The sequence below is a fragment of the Furipterus horrens genome, unplaced genomic scaffold, assembly GCF_987537825.1.
Source record: "Furipterus horrens unplaced genomic scaffold, mFurHor1.1.pri manual_scaffold_2, whole genome shotgun sequence".
In the NCBI taxonomy this organism is placed as follows: domain Eukaryota; kingdom Metazoa; phylum Chordata; class Mammalia; order Chiroptera; family Furipteridae; genus Furipterus; species Furipterus horrens.
In genome coordinates this window covers 111,455,829-111,482,295 of record NW_028327172.1, presented here as the reverse complement: position 1 = coordinate 111,482,295, position 26,467 = coordinate 111,455,829, and the positions used below count along the sequence as shown (strand labels likewise).

The window sequence follows — 26,467 nt, the reverse complement described above, 5'->3', positions numbered from 1 at the left end:
GAGCGTTACTAAGTGATTAAGGGGCAAGTAGACACAATGTAAATATGCTGGACAAATAGATGATTCATGTCCAGGCAGAACAGCATAAGATTTCATCACACAACTCAGAACAGTGTGCAATTTAAAACTTATGAATTGCTTATTTCTGCAATTTTCCATTTACTATAATATTTTTGGATCACGTTTGGCTGTGGGTGATTGAAATCATGGAAAGGAATAGGGTAGATAAGGGGAGGACTACTGTATATCCTCCAAATGCTCAAAACACCAGTTTCTTGAAGAATGTAAAACAAACAAGGCTAAAACTTCAATCTGAAAGTCAAATCATGCCAGAATTGTTTTACAGAAGTTTAATTGGGAAAATACAAAATGAGTAGCCTTTTTCTTCAATACCTTCTCTTTTAGTTCAGACAAAATGCGCCCCAAAGCTCGGAATTTCCCAGAATCTAAAATCATGTCCATGTCTAACTGGAAGTTATTAATGTGTCGATACTGTTTACAAAGTACATGTAACTCAAAGTCTGTCATAACTTCCATATCTTCAAAGATCAGGTCCGGGTTAGCTTCACAATGTGTAGGTTCCTCAAAGCAAAACAAAACAATATACAGACTTCAAAATTAAGGTCATTTATATAATCAAAATAATTTAATAAAATTGTTCATATCTAATAAAATATGTAAATCATAGAACATTTTAAGACGAAGAAAATTAATATTCATTTTTATATATAATAAAGGGGTGAAAGCCCTTACTGTTTTAGAATTAACATAGTGAAATATTTACAGATAAGGTCCAAATTTACTTCAAAATAACCCTGGGGAGGGGTCTAGATCAAACAAGAGTAATGTTATCCTTGTACACTTTTGGTGGGACTGCATATCAGTATAGCCACCATGGAAAACATTATGGAGATAGTGTATACCAAAAAACTAAAAATAGACTTCTCATAAGACTCAGTAATTCCACTGCTGACATTTATCCAAAGAAAACAAAAACACTAACTCAAAAAGATATATGCATCCCTACGTTCACTGCAGCATTACGTAGGATGGCTAAGTTAAGGACGTAGCCTCAGTGTCCATCCGTAGGAGATCAGATAAAGATGTGCTGTACACAGGGGTGGGCAAAAGCAGGTTTATAGTTGTAATACAAATAAATAATAATACAAGAATAAATTGTTTTGCATACTCCTGTATGTACAATGGAATATTACACAGCAATAAAAAAGAAATGAAATCTTGCTCTTTGCAACAATATCAATGGACCTACTGGGTATTATGTTAAGTGAAACAAATCAGACAGAGAAAGACAAATATCACATGTGGAATGTAAAAAAAAAAACAAATGAACAAACAAAACAGACTAATAAAAAGAGACCAAAGGGATGGTTTGCCTTGGGGACGCGGAGGGGGAGGGGAGGAACGGAGGGGAAATGGGTGAAAAAGATGAAGGGGACTATAGTCAATAACGGTAAGTTTGCAGTGACAGATGATTACTAGAATTAGTGACCATATAAGGTAGAAAAATGTCATATCACTATACTGTACACCTGAAATTAATATAATATTGTATAACAACCATACTTAAATAAAAAAAAAGAAACAGAGTAGTATCATTCCAGATAAAAAACTGTAGAAATTGTGTGAAGGTTATATGGACAGAGAATTTCATTACAGAATTCTCTTTTTACCATGTTTGAAATTTTCCATAATAAGTGAGATAATATAAAAATAAATTAAAAAGCAAATGGTTGATTTCAACAAGGGTAGGTGCTAAAGAAGAATGAGGCAAAAATAAAGAGTAATGGCTAAAACAACAGAAAAAAATCAAGAAATAAAATTAAAAAATAAATGGTGAAAAATGACTCACTAACCAGGACATAAAATCTGAGTAATCTTTTGGTACAAATGAATAAAATAGAGAAGTATATTATGACATCTAGATCAGGAATTGACAAACTTTGTCTTAAAGGGTCAGAGAGTAAATATTTTAGAGTATGTAGGCTAAATGATCTGTTTGGCAAATACTCAACGTTGCCCTTGTATTGAGAAAGCACTCACAGACGAAACTGAAACCAAAGGGCATTTTGTTAAGACAAAAACTTCATTTATAAAAAACACTGCCATATCTGGCCATAAGGCAACAGTTGGCTGACTCCTGAAGTAGAATATCAGTCTTTCTTGGCTCTTATGTTCCCCAAATTATCTTGAACTTTGTCTTAAAACATATTTGTTTTTCTTAAATGTCATTTAAAGGGTTAATATGCTCATGAGGTTTGATGGTCTGATTTTTAGCCTAACAATTTAACCTCATGTTTAACAAAATCAATAAAGCTTAGTGTTAGTATAAGATAAATCTTTACCTTTAGCATAAGCTGGGACATTTCCTTGAGTTTTTCGGCTGTGTAATATTGGCGATGTAGTAAAGGATGATTGGCCATTTTTCTCAATTGCATCATGACATTGCACATTTCTGTGTTTTTTTCTGTGATCCAAAGAGATACATTTAAAAATAAATACAAAAAAAGAAGCTGATAGCTATTTGTTGTAATATATCTCAATGCAAACAATAAAGATTACAATTATTTCTTCAAATTCCAACTAATTTTTTTTTTTTAATGAGTAAAGCCTACTGTAATATCACTAAACAAACTGCTGCCCCAATACAGGATTATTTTTCATGTAAAATTGTGAAAATCAGGTTATACCCAAGTTATTGATAGATTTTTTCAATCTGTTGAAAAGACCCAAATAGAGTTGCTCCTGCTTCTCTGACATTGCACACAACTCAATTTGATCTTTCTTAGGAGGTAGCTGCTTGAGAACCTAAGAAAGAAGAATAGTTTATGTAAATCAATCAAGTAAAGAGAAAAAGAGATTTTAAAAAACAATCATAATAAAAATATGGAGACAAGAGTTACCTCATCTTTTACTCTTCTGAGAATAAATGGTTTTATAATTTGTTTTGCATGTGCTATTCTCTCCTTTTCATATATACTTTGCTCATCTGCTGATTTCTAAGTAAAATAAGAACACATCCTTTTAGAAATTATTTACTTAAATGATCATAATGACAATATTACACAACATGAAAATTTGAGCAGTTTTCCACAGAAACTCTATTCTAGGTTGAACTTCACATCTGAATTCTGGGCTGTAATCTGCTTTTTAAGCTCTGTATTTTGAGGTTTCATGACATGTAATTGTGCATTCTGCTGCTGTAATAAAATTGAACTGTACTAGGTTAGTTTTCAGAAGTCATTAATTAATGAGTCATTACTGATTACCTAGAGAACTTCAAAAGAAAGTGTATGAGAGAGAAGAGAGAGAGGAGAGGAAGCGAGAGGAAAGGTGGAGAGGTGAGGGATGAGAGAGAGCGAGATGGGTAAAAAACTTCTATTTATTTGTGGAAAATGCTCCTAAAAGAAAGCTAGTACAGGTGATACGAATCATGTGGTCTAAAAAATGGGGGCAGTTACTAGTCAAAACTTGTTAATTCTGGAGAATTAAAAAAGTGGAATTTTATTCTAAAATGTATAGGAATACTCCATATCATATGAACTGCTCGACCATCAAGTGAGAAAAATAATTAGTGAGAGTTAATTCTTGCAAAATATGGGTGAACAGGAGAGTTAAGAATCTATATACATTGGTGTATTGAAGAATTTAGGAGTTCCTGAAAACTATACTGTACTTTTTCTAAGCAATCAAGAGAAAATTAACAAAATTTTCATCTAAAAGGGTTTCTTTATTTTAACTTTCAGAAGCTGTTAATTTGCCTTTATGAAACTTTATTTCAGAACATATGTCCCAGTATAGGAATTTTCAACCTTTGCCCAATTCTATAGTTTACCTATAAAAAAATGCTAAATTTCCTGATTATAATAAAGAAAAAACAATGACCAGACTTCCCCCAAATAATAACTGAGCTCTTCACTAATTTAAAATTGTCATTCTTCAGAAAATTAGGATGTTAAAAACCAAAACTTTTAGATACTCATCAAAGAAGTTACCAATTCATTTCCCATTGTATTTTGGTTAACTTTCCATCTATCTAAGGATAGGAATATCAACTATTTAAATTTCGTAGTGCACATGCACCATGAAAACAAGGAAAAAGACAAAATAGAAAAACGACTCAGGTAAAACATAAAGTAACATATTTTGGAAAAAATATAAATTTACACTTACTGTCTTAGAAGAAAACATTCTTCGTATTTCACTTGTGCTACTACTAAACATGTGTGGCATAACAAAATTCAACAGCGACATGAGTTCTAGCAGATTATTCTGCACAGGTGTGCCTGTGAGCAGCAAACGATTATTTGCCTGTGAATGATGGTAAAATTTAAGATTAGTATTTTTTTTAGACCTACATCCTTTTTGTCCACCCTTTTCAGTGGGGAAGAAAAATATTTAAACTATTATTAATAATGTAACATTATGTAATGAAAGATTAGTAACATAGAAAAATTACTATTGTACTTTAAGAGAGAATGTGTAAAACTAATAGTTACAATAATTTTATAAGTAGGTAACTTGCCCCCCCAGGTCACTTTTATGAGGTGATGAAAGTAGATTATATTTAATATTCAGAGTTTATCATACAGGAAGAAGATGATAAATTGAGGCTCACAAGCTATGAATTTTACTACTTTAAAGGGTTGTAAAAAATTAGCAAAGGACAAGTGACAAAGGCTAAGTGACTCGCAAAGCATTAAATTTTTCTTATTTGGCCATTTACAGAAAGTTTGCTGGCCCCCAATATAAGATACTATATATATTAAAATACATAATATGATGTTATGATAATTGGAAAAATTCACAGAATACTCTTACATTAATAGTCATAAGGTGCTGGTAGCGAATGGAGCCCATATTCTTCAGCATATGGCCCTCATCAAAAATTGCGTAATTAAGTTTTAGTCGTCGAAAGAGACTACGGTCATCAGAACTGCTGATTGCACAATTATACCTGTCGCCAAAAGAATAAAGAAATCTCTAGGGTTATACCTTTAAGAGCCTGGATCCTATTAAGATTTAATGCTTTGTAAACTTATTTCATTTATACACTTCTCATAGCCAGTATCTAAAAGACAGTACTTTTATCCAATAACTATTGATGTATATGTAATCAAGCTAAGAAAGCTGCTATATATAGCTAAAAGAAAATTTAAATGCTATACTGTAACCAGGCAATTTCTACAAACCTAGGAAAAAAATCAATTTTTGTAATTTATATGTAATATGCACTTTTTATACACTTCATGAACTATTATATTTTAAGAAGCACAAAAACAAAAAAGAAAAGGACATTAAGCTAAGGCATTTCCGTTAAGAATACTACTGTATTCAACTAGTAGAGTAGACCCAAGAAATAACAGTTAATAGCAACTAGCAGTACAAGACTACAATAATAAAAAAAAATGGTCCATTTTATTAAGGAAAAAAAGAATTTTGAATAAATTATTCTAATCACGGCCTCCTAGAGAAGTCAGTATAATTAATCACAACCTTCAGTTAATATGCCTGAAGTAACTTATATAATAAATGAGATCATTAAATTCTCTGCTAGATATTTATGCCAAATAGCTACTAAGTGATGATTAACTTATTCAGTTATATTTCCCATCCTTATTCCTAATTCAAATTTTTCACTGAGATTGCATTGTATTTTACTAATACTTATTTACAAGCCAGAAATATTATCAATCATCTTGGTGTAATATCTTAAATGTTATTTAAATATTATTATTATTTTTTTTTTCTTTTTTAATGTGTTTTATTGATTATAATATTACATTTGTGCCAATTTCCCTTCCCTCTGCTCCCCTCCACCCGGTGGCCCCCCTCCCTCCAGTTGTCCCCCCCTTTTAGATCATGTCCATTAGTTGTGCATACAGTTCTTCTCAACCTCTCTCTGTCTATTCCATTCCCTCCTACCATGATCCTTAATTCCTATATCATCTCCCTCCCTCTCCCCATTCCCCCTCCCTGTTGACCTCCCCCCAATATGTTCCCCATACCTATAGTTCTTTTTCCACTCTCGTTGCTTGTTTAGTTTTGCCTTTGTTTCAATTCCCTAGCTTCTGTTGTTTCTTGTGATGCAGTTTTCATTTTAGATTTCATTGTCTTGATCCTCCTTTTTCTAAACCAGTCCCTTTAACATCTCATATAACAGTGGTTTGGATCTAATGAACTCTTTCAGTTTTATTTTGTCCTGGAAACACTTTCTCTGTCCTTCTATTCTGAATGACAATTTCGCTGGATAGAGTATTCGTGGTTGTAGGTTTTGGATTTTCATTACTTTGAATATTTCTTGCCAGTCCCTTCTTGCCTGCAGGGTCTCCCTTGAGAAGTCAGCTGATAGTCTAATTGGGACCCCTTTGTACATAATTCTTTTCTTCTCTCTTGCTGCTTTTAAGATTCTCTCTTTATCTTTAATTTTTGACATTTTGATTATAATGTGTCTTGGAGTGGTTCTCCCTGGGTCCAGTTTTTTTGGAACTCTCTGTGCTTCCTGGACCCATAAGTCTATTCCCTTCCCCAAGTCTGGGAAGTTCTCCTTTATTATATTTTCACTCAATTTTTCAAGTTCTAGTTCATCTTCCTCGCTCTCTGGCAAACCAATGATTCTTATGTTGGGCCTTTTATAGCTGTCCCAGAAGTTTCTGATCCTCTCATCGTTGCTTCCCATTTCCTCTCTCTGCATTGGTTGACTGCTTGTTCCTTCTCCATATTCCAGTTTGTTGAAATGAACTCTGGATTTTTTTTCCTCACCATCTGTCTCGTATGTGGTTTTGTTCCTTTCGTTATGAGTGTTTTTCGCTTCTTTCTCATCTTTTTCCAGATCTTTTGTGAATTCTGTAAGCCACTTGATAACAATGGCCCAGAACTGAGCATCTGACAGGTTTCTTATCTGTTCATCTGTCAGGTTCTCCATCTGTTGCCTGGTGAGCTGTGCCACCGGGATTTCTATAGTTGTCTGCCTCATTTTGACAGATGCGTTTTGTTTTCTTGGGCCGGCTGTAGGGGGCAGTGCCTGTGTACTCGTAATGACCCAGCGACCGGCGCCGTTCGGCAACCTTTCTTGCTGTGCCGTGGTGCTTTGTCGTCACAATCCAGCGACCGGTGCCTGTCCGCGACCTATTTCGCAGCCCTGCGGCGCTTTCTTTGGGGGCGGGGGTCCAAGATGGATTCACACAGTTATTCCGCTAGGAGACCGGGATCCGTCCTCCCGCCCCCCTGGGCCTCACTGTTCAAGGCGATGTGGTGGCTGCTTTCCCCAGCGTTGGGGTCGTGAGCTGCGGGGGGTTCGACTGCAGCCGGGATTGTTCTCCCTGCCGCTGTCCCAGGTGCGACCGCAAACAGCACCGCCCCCTTTCGCTCTTACCTGCCCAAAGGGCGCCGCTGGTTTATAACTTCATATGTTGGGCTTCCGTGTAGTTTTATTTTCTGGAATTTCTAGTTATCCTTTGTTTTGAAGTAGTTGTATTCCTCTCTAGTTGTAGAGGGAGACCTAGAGCGTCCGTCTAAGCCTCCATCTTGGCCGGAAGTCTAAATATTATTATTTTTAAATGAAATGCTTATTTGTATTCAAATTTATTTTAGTTGGTATATAATACTAGTTTCAGGTGTATATTATAGAGATTTGAAATTTTTATAGCTTACAATGGGATCACACACTAATTCTGGTAATCACCTGTTACCATATAAACTTGTCATACTATTGACTATACTCCCCTTCGCCTTTTTTACCCATCTGCACACACTCCTCCCTCTGGCAACTATCCCTTTGGTCTCTGTTTCTGAGTCTGTTTTCTTTTTCTTTTTTGAGATTCTACACATAAGTGAAACCATATGGTAGTTGTCTTTCTCTGATTTATTTCACTTAGCATTATATCCTCTAGGTCCATCCATGTTGTTGCAAATGACAAGATTTCATTTTTTTATTTTTTATTGCTGTCCGATATTCCATTTTGCATATATACCACAACTTCTTTATCCACTCATCTACTGATGGACATCTAGGTTGCTTCCATATCTTGGCTATTGTAAATAATGATGCAATAAGCATAAGAATGCATATATCTTTCCAAATTAGTGTTTTTGTTTTCTTTGGATAATAACCAGAAGTGGAATTGCTGGGTCTATTTTTATTTTTTGGAGGAATCTCCATACTGTTTCCATAGAAGCAGCACTAATTTGCGGTCCACGAACAGTGCACAAGGGTTCCCTTTTCTCCAAATCCTTGCCAACACAGGTGATTGTTAACTTTTTGGTAATAGCCATTCTGACTGGTGTGAGGTGGTATCTCAGTGTGGTTTTAATTTGCATTTTCCTGATGATTAGAGATGTCTCAACATCAGTAACCACATACAGATGGGCAATATCTTTTCATGTCTGTTGCCCATCTGTATGTCTTCTCCGGAGAAATGTCTCTTCATGTCCTTTGTTTATTTTTTGTTATTGAGTTGTATAAGTTTAAGTGTTCGTTTAACTGAGAGAGTATAATTATAAGACTATACTTTCAATCAAGTATAAAACCTTTTTATAACCACTGTCTGTCAGTCACCTGATGTACTAGCAAAAAACTGCTATCTTGGTGTTACACACCAATCTGAAAAATGCCTGAATCCTCAAGTCATTCCATTATTTTAGTTGCACTGTTCTTAGCATAAACTTTCCTTCATATTATTACTATGTTTTTAAAAATTTGGGAGCTGCACAAAATTTCTTTCCAAAAATGTTTTTCTCAATACTTACGTGGTCACTATTACATTGTATTCCTCATATTTACTATGAATGTTGTATCTTATCTGTTTACGTTCTTCTTGAGAACCTAGAATTTAAAATAATATACACATATTGATTGTACTTATTATGTTACTGTATGTTAAAGTTTTAAAGAAATTTTAAAGTTAAAAGCAAAATGACATATTCTTACCATAGTAACAGAGCACCTTTAAAGTAGGGCACCATAAATTAACTTCCCTTAACCAGTTATCTACGAAACAAAAGAGACATTACTTGCATCTACTACAACAGGATCTGTATGTGCAGTAAAATGTACACTAACTACAGTTTGACAGGTCTTGCCCAGAAATTATTCTTTTATAAAATACAAAGTGATTTTTAAAAAAATCACAGAGCCTTCCCAATTTTACTCCTGATGTTTAAAATTATTTTGAGGTGTTTAGGTGGCATCAAATAAAGGGCAGAGAACCAAACATTGTATTTATAGGTGATTATTGATTTCCAATTTAAAGATATGTTATTTTTGGTTACATTCATAAATACAGTTTCTAAATCTATCCTACATCCAATCAACTGAGCAAGAATGTAACAGTAATTTGAGTGGGGGTGAACTTTACATTTCTGACTCAATAAATGTTTAATTATAAATTTTTATAAGTGCACTTAGTTCCTCTTATTCATTAAAAATTTTACAAGTATTATGAAAACAAAGTAAACTTAATCCAGTAGTCCTTTATCTATAATAATTGACTTATATTTGAATTATTTTCTTTAGAAGTCTGTATTATAATTGAACACACGTACATACAACAAAGGAGAAAAAGACTGCAAGGAGACCACAGAAGTTAACATTCACTCCACAAACTAAAAAATCACACATACACACATGGCTTTCTGTCTCCCTACATAAAATAATATACAGTCAACTGTGGTTGTCCACAGCACTACAAACCTATAGTTGATGCTGGAACAACGATCAAATGAGGACCTTTATTACCCTCCTGATAGAGGTATGCCAGGAATGCAATGGCTTGAATAGTTTTTCCTAGGCCCTGAAATTAAAAATTCAAAAGACAATATATGAAATGTAAAAATAAACAAACAAAAAAACCCAAAATAAATATTGGAAAATACAAAAGAAAAACAATATATTTCTGATTTTATTTGAGTCCCCATAATGAAACTCTATGAGAGTTTCTACTAGGTTCTCAGTTCTCAGTGACAGATATAAGAAACAAATCTCCAAATGTAATTACAACTCATTTTAATGAGCAAGATGTATCATAACTGCTAATTAATATGTGACACTCATTAATATGGAAGATCTCTGCATGGCATACAAAGGATATAGTTTTGCTATTTATATAAAGCAATTAATACATACTGGATGGAATGAGGACCATGTTCCAAAGACTAATTGCAGTTAAGTACAAGTCTATTCTATTACTCAACAATCCCACATCTAAAAGTATATGCAGAAGATATGAGAGCATATTTTCACAAGACTTGGGTAAGAATGTTCATACTAGTTCTACTGTAATAGCGAAACACTGGAAGTAACCTAATCTCCATCAACATGAGAATGGATGAACAAGTTGTAGCATATTTATACTATGGACTAGTATATGCCAATAAAAAATGCTAATACATGTAAAAATTCAAATGAATCTCAGTAACTTTGTGGTGCATCAAAAGAACCAGAAATTAACAGCATATACTGCATAGTTTGATTTAGTTCAAAATCATAAAAAAATAATAGGGTCATAGGCATCAAATGGTTCTGGTATTCAGAGAACTTTTTTGGGGTGACAAAAATGCTAATCTGAGACATAATCACATGGGGATACATATATGTAAAAATTTACTAAGCTGAAGATTTGTGATTTGATTGTAAACAAATTGTACATCAATGAACTGTGTGAGTGTGTGAGTGTGTGAGTGTGTGTGTGTGTGTGTGTGTATTAAAGGTATTGGGAAGGTTTAGCTCCTCAGAGGAGAGAAAGTTACCATTTGTTAAGACCTGAATCCCCCACCCCCAAATTCAAGTGTTGAAACCCCAACCCCCAATGTAACTGGCTGCATTTTGAGACAGGGCCTTTAAGTTAGCTATTATGGTTAAATAATGTCACAAAGGTAGGGACCTAATCCCCACCTTAAAAGAAAAGAGTCAACAAAGATGTATGCACACAAAGAAAAGGCCATGTGAGGACACACCAAAAAGCTGGCTATCTACAAACCAAGGAGCAGCCTTAGGAGAAACCAAACCTGCCAACACCTTGATCTTAGACTTCCAGCCTCCAGAACTATGAAAAATAAATTGCTGCTCTTAAAGCAACCCAGTCTTTGATATTGTCTGGTAGCTCCAACAGACTAAGACATTAATATCATAAACATTGTCCTTCACAGATTACAAATACAGGTTCACATAATATACCTTATTTGATACCAAATATAATCTTATGACATAAAAATTATGTTTTATTAATATTGGCTCTGAGAGATTAGGTTATTTGGTAAGGAGCAGATAACCTATGAAAGGCAAAGTTGGGACTTAAAATCCAGATTGAGATCCCAAGTAGTTTTTCCACAGCTGTAATGTTCTATATTCTATATCTAACTGCTATACCTATTTCCAAATCCTGCATACATTATTCAGTTTTCTATCAGATAAATAGCATCTATATGATATACGTGTGGAAACAGTCAAAGCACTCAAGAGTACTAGAAGTTAACTAGAGAACAAAGATCACTGTCTTTGTTAATTTATATTTTGGAAATCTATTACACAATGTAATACATATGTATTCAATAAACATTTTCTCCACAAAACATGATTTTTTTTTTTTTAAAGATTCTATTTATTTACTTTCAGAGAGAGGGGAAAGGAGGGAGAAAAAGAGGGCTGCCTCTCACAAGCCCCAAACTGGGGACCTGGCCAGCAGCCCAGGCATGTGTCCTGACCGGGAATTGAACAGGTGACCTTTTTGATCTATGGACGAGCAATCAATCTACTGAGCCACACCAGCCGGGGTGAACATAACTCATTCTAATAAACACTTTTTAAAAAGTATAGCTGAAAGGACAGTAAAATTATTTGTCAAGTTTCTATGTGACAATATACCTGGACTATTGGCTGTAATAAACTTCCCACGTCTAGTTTAAGCAAAAGTGATCTGGGAAAGAATATAAACTCTGAGACTTCTAGTAAAAATAAAATAGCTGAAATGTTGTTGATAAACTTGCTGATAAATGTATAAATTTATTTAGTAACAAGGACAGGTTATCTATGATGAACTTCAAGGTACTATATGGAAAAGCCCATATAATACAATCTCATTTAGTATTTTACATACTATAAATATGTGAAACATGTATTTATTAATTTGATAATATAAACCCATATTCACTAGGGGTTGGGGTAGTGAGCAGTTCTAGGGCTAAGACAAGCAATAGAAAACCAGGAGGGTGAGAGGGATACAGATACTGAGGTGAAAAAAAGTAAACTACAGAGTCAAGGGAAAATTTCATTTTTTAAATGATAGCAAAGACACTATTTAATGACAAATCCTAGAAACAGAGTTATTACTTACCATTTCATCCGCCAAAATGCCATTGAGTCCATGTTTATGTACCAATGCCAACCAATTCAAACCAACCTTCTGATAGGGCTTTAGTGATAAACTGATAAAGAAAGAGTTACCAAATGTTATAGATTTATACTTCTATTAGTTTTCTCACATGAGATTTAGTTTACAATGCACAAAAAAACTGCAATACTCAGTCTAATTTATTGTTATTAAGTATTTATACTTACTTAAGAAAATGAGTCCAAAATATAATACATCTTTTTATCTTGTCAAATTTTATTCTGCATTTGTTTACTTATTTCATCGGGCAATAAGAATTTTAAAATATTCCATATTCAATCATAATGTAATCCACTAAATTAACTAAATAATTGCAATATTAACTATGATAACATATTTCTGAGCTAATACACTATAAAATTGTACTGTACTGATTTGAATTTTAGCACTTATATATAAGTATGAGCACAAAAACACAAGCATAATTTGCTACTCTGCCAGGCTGATTGAATAAATACTTTCTGAATGAATGCCAAGCACCTCTCATGTCAGTAGTATATGTATGTGTGTGTATTTATGTTTGAACTATGTATAACTGTAAATTTAATAGACATCAATGAATGTAAGTGAGGAAAAAGTAGCAGGGAAGTGTCAAAAATTTTATTTAATTTGGAAACAAGTAAACAAACTAATCCCTGGGAATAACTTGTTTGGAAGGTAATATGTGTGGGGGGTATCACAGATTTAAAAAAAAGTTTTTTCTAAAACTGCAAGTGGTTAAAAACTAATAACATACTTACTGAACACCTATTATATACAGATTTACACAAAGATACATCATTTTTAAACATTACCTCATTCAATCTTTAACATCCTATAAAAATAGCTAATGCCATCATTAAAAACAGATGAAAAAATCTGAGGATGCACAGCCACAAAGTGCATGGCTAAGGTTTTACCTCAGGAAGTCTATCATCTCACTCGGAAGTCGATTCTCCTCTCATTAGAACAGCATACAACCCATATACCTTAAAAACTTAGGACAAGGCCCTGACTCCCATTCTCCAGCTTTTTATCCTGTCCCCTTAATGTCCTGTTGCACCACCCTTCCTGCCAACAGGAAGGGGTCTGGACATAGGAATGGCATAATAAATAGTTAAGGGATAAGATTTTGAAACCATGACACTTTAATTAGAAAAGGGGTACAAGAGGTAGGAAACAATGATAGCTTTCTTAAATCAGAATCAATGTTTCAGCAGCGGGGTACGCAATACACAAAACATTTCTCATTTGAAAATATTAGAAGTGTAGGTAAGGAATAAAATCTTTACGGTTCATTGCTTTCTTGGACGAACTACTGTATTATTCGCTCCATAAGACACACTGTTTTTCCCCCCTAAAGTGGGGGGAATGTCTGTGTGCCTTACGGAGCAAACAGTGAGTCACAGACTGTGATGTGTACTACCTGACCTGTCAGCGGTGGCAACAGCTGTTAGAAGAGGAAGTGGTGGGCCCACGAGAAACCCCTGGGGACGCTTAAATGTCCCACTTTACTGCTGAATCTCAGGGTGTCTGGTCAGTTGCCGTCCGCCTCTGCCAATCACCCGGGACCTGGGAGAGTGCAGAGAGCCAACTGAGACTGCCAGCTACAACCGCTGACCTGTTGAATCAGCTGAGGCTTATAATGGGTATGAGGCACAGTGCCAATTGCCAATTGTCTTTGACACTGGGTGGGGTCTGTGTCAGTAGAACCACCTCCCATCACCAATCACTGTGTCTTAAGCTCTGCCAATCACGAGAGGCAGACGGATGGAGCTGAAGTAACATGTTCTCGGATGTCTACTGGCTCCGTTAGATGCTACAGCCGTCTCGTCTACCTCCATACTGTTTCCAGTGCACATGAGATTTCTGTGTGAGGAGGCCAGCAGTGACTGGGTGAGCAGACATAAATGCCAAGGTTTGTAGTATATAAAGGGAGTTATGGTGGGGTCACTATTCTAGTAGTAACACAGGCACTGAGAGGATTAGGGGGTATCACTAGCTGTATCAGGCACTGGGGTTACTCCACCAGAGCCTGTAACTTGGATAGTGATACTCTTAGTAACTGTTAACAACTAGTGATACCTCTTAACTCCCTCAATGCCTGTTATTAAAGAACACAATAATTCTGACACTAGCAATGATGAGTTCCTGGGGTTCCCAGAAAACTAGAAGAGTACCTGAACCTTAAAGTTTCTCCTCATTTGTTAATGACAGTGATTATAGTTCTTAATACTGCTGTTGACTGCTGTTCACATTACATGGTTGAAATATTACTGTTATATTTTATTAAATAGTTTAATACACCATTTGGTTCAGAATTTTTTTTCTCTTGTTTTCCTCCTCTAAACCTAGGTGCGTCTTATGGTCAGATGCGTCTTATAGTGTGAAAAATACAGTAATTTCTATGCCACTAAAAAGTAATAATAAATGCAACATAATATCATAGATATTTTAGATATTTTAACTTTCAAATCCAAATGAAGTCTTTCTATTACAGTAGTAGTGAGGATAAATGCTAGTACCGGAATGTTTACAATATTTCAAACACTATGTTATGGGTTTCATATGCATCATTACATTTATTTAATCTACATTGTAAAGGAGATACTATTATCATCCTAATTTCACAGATGAGAAGTTCTTTGGAACTCAGAAAAGTTAATAACTTGCCCAGGGCCATACAGCTATCCAAATCCATGTGTGCAGTGATGGAGCCAGTATCCAATCCAGGATCAATCCAGTGCTCAGCCCCTTGCCACTGAATAGCAAACATGGAAGAGTTCTCTCTCTCTCTGACCCACTCACTCTATGGTCTAAACTGAGATCTCTATTATTTTTGAGTTCTTCAAATGCTTAAATCATCCCATGCACTTTCCATGAAAATGATGAAACCTGATAATGTGGGCATATTGCATCCTTTATAAATGCATTCAAGGGCCAACATGCTATTCCACTGTAAATCAGAGCCAAGAAATATTCTTAACAAATAAAAGTTACTACATTTCTTCCTTACCAACAAAGGTTAAAAAACAAGTCTATTAAAATATTCTTCACTACACATGAAACTTTAAAAAGTGATGAGAGAATTTTGAGAAGAATCTACTACATAGAATTTTTCATTCAAAATTGTTTCATCCACAATAACAATACAGCTGTGGTAAGCTGTTTCGATCAGGACATTAAATAGCTTTGAAATATTTGTTTTAAAAATATAAGTATTGGTGTGTGTATATTTGCTTCTCTGTTAAATTTATCTAAATCACAAGTAACTTTCTGTTGCTTAATATCACAACAGTGACGCCTATCACAGATTCTTTCTTCAGAATGTAAAAGGATCAATGAAAATGCAGTTTTAAAACACTTTTTACATTCAATTTACTTGTGACAAACTTTTAAAACAGGGCAGCTGTGTTTTTGCCTTATGGGGATTCTAATATTTAGATGCTATACAATCATTCCTTCCATTTATTTTGCCATTCTACAGTTTTCTACGATGTTCATATCTGCATTATGCAATATTGTTATGTGATTTGCCAGGGTTACCCAAATGATAAGAACCACAGTTCAGGCCTTCTGAATTAGTTAAGTGCTCTCTTCTCAATAGGGGACTATAAATGTCTTTAAGGTTTTCTTACTTCCCACTAAGAAAAACATGACTTCAAGATTTTCTAAGACCATAAAAGTAAATGAGGTAACATGTTATTTTGAAGTTAATTGAGTTAGTAGGGGAAATTTATTCAGAGTTAGTATGATTCCTTCTCAGTGTAAAAATTAAACTGGGTTTAAATCTCCTGACAGAGAAACAAGTATCAAAATTATTTCTGAAAAGTAAGAAAGGCCTGAAATAGAAACAACAAGAGTACGTACAATGCATTAAGTTTTAGTTTTAAATGCAGAGAAATACAAGGCTAGAGAGCCTGGCCTGAAGTAGTTCATATGAAACAGACAGAGGATGCTAGGTGACCAAAGGTTTATGTTTCATAAGCATGACATGGATGTTGCAAATACTGCTACTACTAGCTTGTACTAGAAGTAGTATCCAAACTACTAAAATATTTACATTACAGTACTCCGAGTTAGTCAAATCACACCTGCAGTACTGATTTGCACTCACAGCATTCTCAAATGGTTTCATAGCAACTGTGTAGGTAGAGGGCAGGGAACCACCCTCTCTCAAGTTGAGGGAAAACAAGATAAAAAAAAAAAAACCTTGTTAGATTTAGCACAGACAGAACACATGATTAAACATATTTTATATTGAACAATGAAAAATCTTTTCAGTTAAAAGGTTTAATAAATTTTAGATAAATTGCTAAAGCTGGAAAGATGGCTACATATCTAAGACTGGAATAAAATAGGAAATATACTAAGGTGTTTTGTTTTTTTTCCTTTTCCTTTATTGTATATTGTGTTTTAACTTCAGGTAATTTTAGTTTTGACATTTTAAAATAAAGATTATGAATGTAATGGTTTTGAGATACATATGAGAAATCTTATATTTTTTCCTTGCAAAGACCTTATTTTTAATGAGGAGTTATTGTATGTCTGTATTTCCTTTATCTCTAAAAGGCATTTTCCAAGACAACAAATTTCACCCCCTAAAAGTGCATCTATAAATACTCTATAGAAACTATCTATACAGGTTTTTAGAAGTTGTACTTTGGACTAGATCCAATTAAAAAAAAAGTTAAAAAAAAACATCAAAAAACCCTACTGTTATTATCTATTAAATATTCCACTAAAAAACCTCAATCTAATGGAAAGGATAGTTTATTACCTGATCATATTATTTACAATAACAGGACTTTGTAAATGTGGACTTGAGAGAAATTTTTTAAGTAATGCAATAAAGCACTTGATTGTTTAAAATCCAAATTATGATAAAGTAGACTCAACTGGGTAAGTCTTGTAGAGTGAAGAACTCCCCATATCCAATGCTGTAGAACAAGAAGGAGCAGCTCCAACTACACTTTTAGGAGATGAATTTGCTGACATGGCCATAGTTCTTTCTATGCAACAGAGAAAAGAGCTTCTTTGTGGGAACTGCATCACGTTTCCCTACACCATCCCATAGCACCCTAGAAGGGCACAGAAAAGATTGTAGCTTACTATTAGGCTAGTAACCACATCTTCACTTTTAATTAACCAATGATCAGCAAATATGCTTTGATCGTGAACTTAGAAACTACCAGAAAAAGTAAATGATCACCAACTAAGGTAATTAAATTTTAATGAGACCCTAGTGCTAATCTTATTGAACACCTATCAGAAATACATCCTGCACGATGCAACTCATTTTTAAAGTTTCATAACACTACGTAGTATAGATATACCATAATTCATTCTAACTATTCTCTGATTTTGGGAACTTAGACTGTTCCATGTTTATCAGAGTAAACGATTTTATACATTTTTTTAAAAAAAGGAAGTATTCTGAACAGTTCTGAGTTCCCAAACCACTTAAAATGAATAAACTTTTAAAAGAAGTTCAACACAATCTCTCCCATTCTGCTCTCCCAACACCATGCAAAATGGGAGTGTTCACAATTTCGAAATGCTGTTTTAATATGTACTGACTATTTTAGTGAAAATAATTTAGTGTCTATTTTTTGCAAGAATTATGACAAGGTATTTACTAAAAGTAACAGTTTTGGAGAATATACCTCTTAAAAATGCTTTTTATAATCTTTCCTTATATCATCTATTTAATGAAAGTGTCCTTTTCATTTTTGATGTGTTTCTATCCTAAAAAATATTTATAAATCTGAGATTTTAAAAGCATTTAAAATATTTAATTATAAATACAGGATATTTTAACCATTTCATTTTATTTATGATTAAAAAGTAATTGAGCTAATATTTACATTGATGCTTTTCAGTAGCTAAATTTTTGTATTACCAAATTTTGGAAAGGGGTATCTAAAACCACCTTTTCTGTTTCTGTGATTATATATGAAATTATCTGCCACCAGACAAGGAAAACATAGGTTACATATGACTGTAATATTTCCTCTACCTGATTTATAATGATATGATGGAGTAAAATATCCTGATTGGACAGAGACAGGAAATCAATGAAAACAATTCACATACCACTTATAGAAAACCTCAGGTTTCCCTTTTAACATTAGTTTTCAAATCACTTCCACATTTAACTTCCCCCAGCATATTACAGAAATAATTTCAGAAATGTTATGCAACTGAGGTAAAATAATGAATAGGTGTGTACAACAAATATTACCTTTGATTCAGAATGGAGGGTTGTTCTATGTTCCATCCACCTCCATTTCCAGTAAGCATGGTAACTTGTTTTGTCAATTTATTTGAAATGTCTTCACATTTGTTCATAAGCCTTATAACTACATCCCTTTCTTGGATCAATGTTTTACAGTGCCATATCAAATCTTCTGATAGACCATTAGTTTTAGACATCTTTGTGAACTGTGACATAAAAAAAAAAAAAATTTAACAGTTCAAAGCTAGTAAAAAAGGCGGTATCAATTTCTTTCTTTATGAGGAAAAATATTTAATTTACATTTTTACTAATGATCTAAAGTACTAAGAAAACCTGATTCTTCATGTTTACATTTAAATTCCCATGTTTCACTTTGATAATCCTGTCACCTCAAGCTTAACACAATGACATAAAATATCTTTCTCCCCCAAATGCGTAATTCCACACTTGTTACTTTGACCCTGGTAGCTATTCTCTTATAGAAGACTCTAAAATAACTGTTAATGTGTCAAGTTTTGTCTTCAAAATCTCAGATTCACTTTTACTAAAGGTAATAATATCAAATATAGTAGTTGCATACTTGATCTCTTGCCGTTTTCATCACTTCCTATGACTAAGACATATTACTATAGGATTAATGTCCCTAAAATATATTTCCCCCCACCTATCATGGGTACAATCCCTCAAGTTTTCAAAACTTCAATTATTATTTATCACTTGGTATTTTATTCTTAAACTGAGAGTACTACTTGGAAAGATACTGCATGAGTCAAAAGTTAACTATGATCAACTCAATAATTTGATAAAACATTTTCTAAAAATTTCATTACAACACCTGTTATGTGTAAATATTCAAAGAATTTCTTTCAAAATGTATTGGTATTTATTTTTCTAAAGGACACAATGAATACTTCATAATGTAAAAGCTGTAACAGAATTAAAAATTTCCCATATACATAGCTGAAAAAGTATATGCTGAAGAACACTACAAAAAATATTTTTAGTGAAAGGATTAGCAAGCCAAATAGCTGTTTCAAAGCTTGTTGGGGCAGGAGAGTGGTGGTGGGGGGGGGGGGAAGCCCACAATCCAGAATGGAATAAAGGAAAATAAAATTATCTGATAGGATAAAACCACACATGGTTTTGATTAATGTGAATCTTATTTAGCATATTCTTTCAAGTTACAAGAATCACATTAACAACTCTAAATAATCCCTATGATTTTACTTCTAAATTCACAGAGAATTACAAGCAATAGAAATCCAACGCTTACAGGACATACTAAACTAATTTAATAAAAATGCAGTTTATAATAATACACATTTTTATATCCAAACTCGAATAAGTTGGTAAGAAAGAAAACTGTCCAATCTATTTCAAAACCATGTTATTAATGTACTACAGGGTTAAAAAATAAAACAAACACCACTTCACAAAATGGCATTGTGAAATATAAAGTTATTTGCATACTACTTTACATTTCACAAGGACAACATTCACAGTCACAATGTGACCTCCCACTTTGTGCTTTCCAGAGAAAAGATTTATATGTAAATAGCAGGACATATGAGAACCAGTGCCTTGAAGATTTTAAGGGGATTCCATTAGAACAACCACCACCACAAATCAAGCCCATGGCTACTGTGGTATTTGTGCTTTTGTGATGTGCAGGTGTGTGAGAGAAACAACAAGAATAAACAGAAAGTAGAGAAGGAACATATATTCTGTGCTTTTTATGTGCAGAAACTACTAGGTATCTTTTATTCACTAACTCATTAAATCCTCACAGCAATTACAAGATCAGTCCACCAATTCTGGATGAATAAACTAAACTTCAATTTCTAAGATCGCAAAGCAAGGTAGGAGAGTCCAAAATCTATCTTCTTCTTTTCACTATATAACTAGTATTCTCCTAAATAATAAAAAGACCTTAAAAGTTAAACAAACAACAACAACAAAAAAAAAATCAAAAAACTTTTAAGCTAACCAACTAACATTTATTATGCTCTTATTTTTAGCAAGTACTACCCTGACTTGTTGAAGGTACCTGTTATATAGACAAAGTCCCTGCCTTCATGTGGTTTAAAGTCACTGGAAGACATGCAACAAATACTTTTAAGTGTAACAACTGGTATTACAAGGAAAAGAACAAATTTCATGTGCACTCTTTTAAAAGGAGACTAATATAATCTAGCATCTAGGAAGTCCTTTCAGAGTAATTAGGCCAAAAATATGAAAGAACTATTTTGACTCACAGATGATCAATTCATTAGGTCAGAACCTAGAGAATTAAGAGGTAAGCTAACATTACAAAAAAGAGAAAAAGACACTACTCTCTCCTGATGAAAGAACACAACACTAAGCATGTTATAGTACTGGTGGGAGCATTTAACCTTCTAATTATAAGTTTACAGAAAACAACTGGTTCAGAAAAACGTGTTTGTGTTAAGCTGTATCAGGGAGTTTTAACCAGAAAAGTCCAGGCTGGGAAGCTATAGGACAAATGATCCAGTTTTTCACCAAAGATAATTACAAGAAAAGGAAGAAAAAGAGAGAGGTGGTTCAGGAATCTACAGATTGAAAGAGTTACAAAGACCTATCAAGCAAAGTTAATATGTAAATCTTATTTGGGTCCTACTCTAACTGTGAAACAAGCAAACAAACAAAAAAAAACTTTTATGGCACTTATGAAAAAACTAGAAATTTGAACACCTGAATAGATGTTTTCTAATATTAAGAAATTATTGATGATCTTTATTGGGTGTGACAATGTCACATGGTTTTAAGGGATAAAAACCTCTTATTCAGTATGTATTTAAATTTTTAGGGATCAAATGAAGTCTGAGATTTGCTTCAAAATAGTAAGAGATGGAAGGAAGCAGATGAGGGTACAGATGAAACAGGATCAGACATGAACTGGTAACTGAAGCCTGTGATGAGCACACAGAGGGGCAGGGGGTTGGTTCATTATACTATTCTGATTTTTATGTTTAAAATTCTTGTTTGGGTAAAAAAGGGAAGTGCAAAAGGCAACTCTCATTTCAGAATGTTGCAACAGTCTGAGTTGATTCCTGAGATTTTTAACCGAACCTGAATTTTTGGTTAATTTCTGAATTCAAAATTTCAAAATTTCACTGCCTGGGGTTTCCCACTCTCCCTCACATCCTCCCATACAAGCCAACCAACATTAGAAATGGCTCAAATTAGTGCTAATTTAAAATTTAGATCTACTTAATAGTGATACTGTCCACGTATGTAAAACGTCAGCAGGGAAATTTTCAAGGAGGTTTCATTGAATCATGGATAATCTATTAGAATTAGGTTATGATTGAGAGCAAACCCAAAATATTAGGGGTGTAAATAAAACACAAGTCTATTTTTCTGTCATTAAATGAGGAACCAAGGAAGCGGTTCAGATCTGGTATTGTGGTTCTAAAATCAATAATCCTACTTTATTCTTTAAAATCCTCAATATGAAGTTCCCATGATCACAATGACATCTCAACTAACAGCAAGAAAGGACCCTTTAAAGGCGCTTCCCCAAAATCATAATATATTTTTGCTTATATCCCATTGGATAGAACTTTGTGAAATTACCACAAAAGAGGTTGAAAAATGTAGTCTTAATGAGTAATGTAACTAGCCATAAATCTGTTTAAAAGCCCAGAGAGGGTTAAAGAAAGAGTGAAAAAAGTTTGATTCCGCATGGCAGCAGCAGAAAACAGTAAATGGTATATGAGGTCTGTCCGGAAACGGTCTAGTCATCGTTACTATAACGAGAACAGTTTGCATGACACTGACGTAACCTGGCAGCCAAGGAGAGTGGACTGGGATGTGTATACATGAGCAATGATAAATTCACTGTACTAGCAGTAGATGCTGTTGAGTGAGCACGTGTACTGTGTGGCTGTCACATTCAAAATGACCTAGCATGTAGAGCAATGGATCTGCATCAAATTTTGCATTAAGCTTGAACATTCCTCTGTGGAAACTATTTGGATGATTGAGAAGGCTGAAGCTATGGGCAACTTGGTGGCTGGCAGCTTCATCATGACAATGTGTCCGCTCATGCATCACGTCTCCTGCAGAGACTTTTGCCGAAACATCAAATCACCTGGGTGACTCAGTCCCCCTACAACCAAGATTTGGTGTCCTATGACTCCTGGCTTTTCCCCACACTAAAATCACCTTTGAAAGGGAGGAGATTTCAGATGGTTGATGAGATTTAGGAGAGTAGGATGGGGCAGCTTATGGCAACTGGGAGAACTTTGTGAGGTCCCAAGGTGCCTAGTTTGAGGCATCACTGTCCTATGTACAATGTCTCTTGTAGCTTGTATCTTCTTCGATAAATGTCTCTATTTTTCATATTACATGGGTGGATACGTTCTGGACAGACCCTGTATACAACACTTCCTGTACAAAATACTGTGGTTATTTGTAACATTTCCTAAGAACCTGGCAATTAAATGGGTTTTTACTTTATTTAATTCTTAAGACTTCTCCATAAGTCAGTACAATAATTATATCCCACTTACAGATGAAGAAATAGAGGAACACAGAGAATTTGCTTAAAGTTATATAAACTGCTAGAAAATGTCAAAATAGGGATCCCAAACCAGTCCATCTACCTTCACCCACCTCCTGGTAAGCATTTACAAAAAATGGAATACATGAAGAGGCATGCACAAAATTCAGAAACAAGAGCCAACACAAGAGGGACAACATGATTTGTTAGGACATCAAGGAAATGAGATCCCAAGGCCACAGTTGACCAGCTGGCCTATAATACCACCAGTCTAATTCAGAGAAGGTCACAGACTCTAAAAGACACTTTCTCAAGAATGTAAAACTGACAGGATACTTGAAGTGTCTAAAAACTGAGGGGAAATTTGGACAGCTGGGGAGGAGTTTTTTTTAGAGTTGAAGTAATAATTATACAGAAAGCTAAGCAAACAGAAAAACCAAGACAACTAATTACTAGAGAAAACAAAATGGTGAGCAAGGAAATCAAGTAATCATGTAGTATTCTACACGGCTCAGCTATGAAAGGCATTTACGCAGTCATAACAATGTAGATATTAAAAACGATTTCCGAACTATCATATTGACTTACATTGGCAGGACTGGAAAATTAGAAGTGGGAAGGTGACTTGAGATGGACAGTGAGAAGAGAGCTAACCCTACAATAACGTTATGATATCTATATGTGTCAATATATTACATCAATAGATAAGACCTGCAACTGAAAAATAAAAAAATATTATGTTTATGTTACCTAGAGACAGGAAAGTGATAAGAATCAGACTAAAAAAATAAAAGAAGCTATCTGTAGTGTGGAAAATAGGCCGGGGAATGGGACAGATATGGATTTGGGGGCAGTACAAGACTATAGAATTATTTTAACTTGTTAGTCTAAATACATGTGTAAATAATAAAAATAAAAATATTTTTTAAAAACCCTATTATTTGTTTCACAGTATCTTCATTAGTGTGTGTGTGTGTGTGTGTGTGTGTGTGTGTGTGTGCTGGTACTTAAGGAAAGATATAAGAACACTCTACTGCTCTGTTGCTATTTTCTGAAGACAAAAAGCACTTAACAATCCTGTAAGTTACTTTGCTTAGCCAAAAAAAAAAAAAAAAATTAATACAAAGTACTGTGTAAATGCAGGATGTACAGTACTCATAAATCTAAAGCTACTGATGACTCAGAAAATATGATCCTATTTATATAATCTAAAATACAAAAATGTATGTATAAATAGATAAGTGCTCAATAATTATTAACCGGTGGGAATCTTTGGTAGAATTTTGACTAAAGTTTACTTTCTTCTCTGCTCTTGCAAGTACTGTTTTAATTTTAGACAAGGAAAACAAATCACTCTTTTTTAAAAAATGTTAAAGCTATTTTTCCATAGAAAAGAAATAAAAAGTAATTGTTACCTGATGGATAATTACACAGAAAAAGACAAAAAACAAAAAACATCAATATAAACCTTATTACTACCTCTTTAATGAGAAACTCAATTATATCACTCTAAGAACTTCTTTCCTTTAAAAAGAGCCATAAACTGAAGTACCTCTCTCTTGCCACAGTGTGTCACTCTTACAGCACAAACACTGTATTTCCATAGAAAGGGGGAAATTGTTTAAAAGTAGATTTAATTCCCCACCTGATAAGTAACAGTCTTGAGGACAGAGTACTAATCTTATTCATGGGTATAAATACTTGCCAGCAACTTACAAAGTAGTCAGAATAAATTTATAATTTAAAAAAAGGCTTATCAAATTTACAAAAATTAAAACAAAGCTGAATACTGTAATCTTTTATACAAATTTACTGAAGCCATCCTATCAGGAAGAAAGCAGTAGGCATGACAATGCTTTAAGTGACAAATTTAGAAAGGACTTTAGAATACTAATGAAAACAAAGCAAAAAAAGAAAACCTGTAGTCTGTGTTCTACATTATGGGTAGATGGGAACAGCTCAATAAATAAACAAACTGAAAAATGAACTTAACCTAGGCGGCCTGGTTAACAATCAAGAAAAACTGTATCCATACTGATTTAAATCTCAAGGAAGTAGATGCATACATGAAATTTTTAAGTTGAGCTATCCATGAATTAGTTGTTCATGAATAGTCTATAGACATAATAGCATTTCTATCCTACTTTGCACAAGGCAATCAAAAATTCAATAAATGGTTGGTAAACTGATGCCATCAAATGTGTGGAATTTGGCAATAAAAATCCCAATTTTACCACATTAACAGTGCATGTTTTAAAACTAATGACATTTTTGGCTTGCTTTATTTCCAAAGTCTAAATAATTTAATGATATGGTTTCTTATAATAAACACACATTTTACTGCTATTAAGCATAAAAGTAAAATGAAAAAATTATGAAAACAATATTTAAGTTTTGATTCCAAGGAAAAAAGTGGATATAAAGCTGCAAACATAAACTACCTTATCCAATGCACTGAGTCTGTTAAGTAACCAACTTTCCTCATGTAAAATGAGGGTGACTAGAATATCTGAGAACATTTAATTTTTTAAAAGTGTAATTCTCTAAAAAAAAGTCCTAACAATGATGTACGATTTTTCAAATTCTGTTTTAAAAGGCAGTGTTAACGTATTTTCACATTCAAATTATTTTTAAAATAAGATAGTGAAATCCTAGTGGTTGCATTTTACCTACCAATGTTATAGAGACATCAGTTTTAAACAAATCATAATTAAAATGTATGGTAACTGATTTGTTGGCTCAGTATGCATTTTTAAAGAAATATTAATAAAAATTAGCAGATTCCAAATCCTTTAAACTAAACAAGCTTCAAAAATATGTTAAAGAGTTTACTAGGCTTCTGCATGCTGTTAATATATATTGTGTTGTAATTTTCATTAATTATGACTAAAATAATTAAAATTTCAACTAATTCTCATAGGAATTTCTAAAAATAATAGCTATGAAAACAAAAGTAAATTTTTTGTTTTCATTTTTAAGTTGTTTACAAGTACATTATCAAACCTCTTTGCTTACCAGGGAAGGAGTAAATTATATAGCTTTTTATAAAAATATTCAATTTTTTCCCCTGACAATTTTAAGACATTAAATTACTCTGTAATCAGTCATATTCAAAATTCTAAAGTAAATGAAGGTAAGAAGCTTCAAGTTCTAAGCCAAACAAAACTTAAAGCTTATATACATTGACTTGATAATTTTAACTTTGTTTCAAAACCTATTCATTTGCCTACTCCTCCCCAGAACAAAGCCCAGCATTCACTGAACTCAAGTAGCAAGTTTACTTTTGACTGTTATATAAAATAAGCAACACTTAACATGCAT

The 26,467-nt window shown here is 33.7% G+C and overlaps 1 protein-coding gene across 5 annotated transcripts in view; it reads right to left on the bottom strand.

The window, feature by feature from the left end:
• The window catches only part of SMARCAD1 (SNF2 related chromatin remodeling ATPase with DExD box 1), an 88,818-nt gene that overhangs the window by 10,700 nt on the left and 51,651 nt on the right, over positions 1-26,467 (bottom strand). For all 5 annotated transcript variants that reach the window (XM_090266303.1, XM_090266302.1, XM_090266304.1 and 2 more), the window contains 11 exons: positions 18,628-18,827; positions 12,348-12,438; positions 9,710-9,809; positions 8,948-9,007; positions 8,767-8,842; positions 4,840-4,975; positions 4,192-4,329; positions 2,922-3,017; positions 2,709-2,826; positions 2,364-2,485; positions 394-582 (listed from right to left, as the gene is read on the bottom strand). In XM_090266303.1, coding sequence (XP_090122429.1) covers positions 394-582; positions 2,364-2,485; positions 2,709-2,826; positions 2,922-3,017; positions 4,192-4,329; positions 4,840-4,975; positions 8,767-8,842; positions 8,948-9,007; positions 9,710-9,809; positions 12,348-12,438; positions 18,628-18,827 — 1,326 coding nt within the window. The remainder of the gene's footprint in view (positions 1-393; positions 583-2,363; positions 2,486-2,708; positions 2,827-2,921; positions 3,018-4,191; positions 4,330-4,839; positions 4,976-8,766; positions 8,843-8,947; positions 9,008-9,709; positions 9,810-12,347; positions 12,439-18,627; positions 18,828-26,467) is intronic.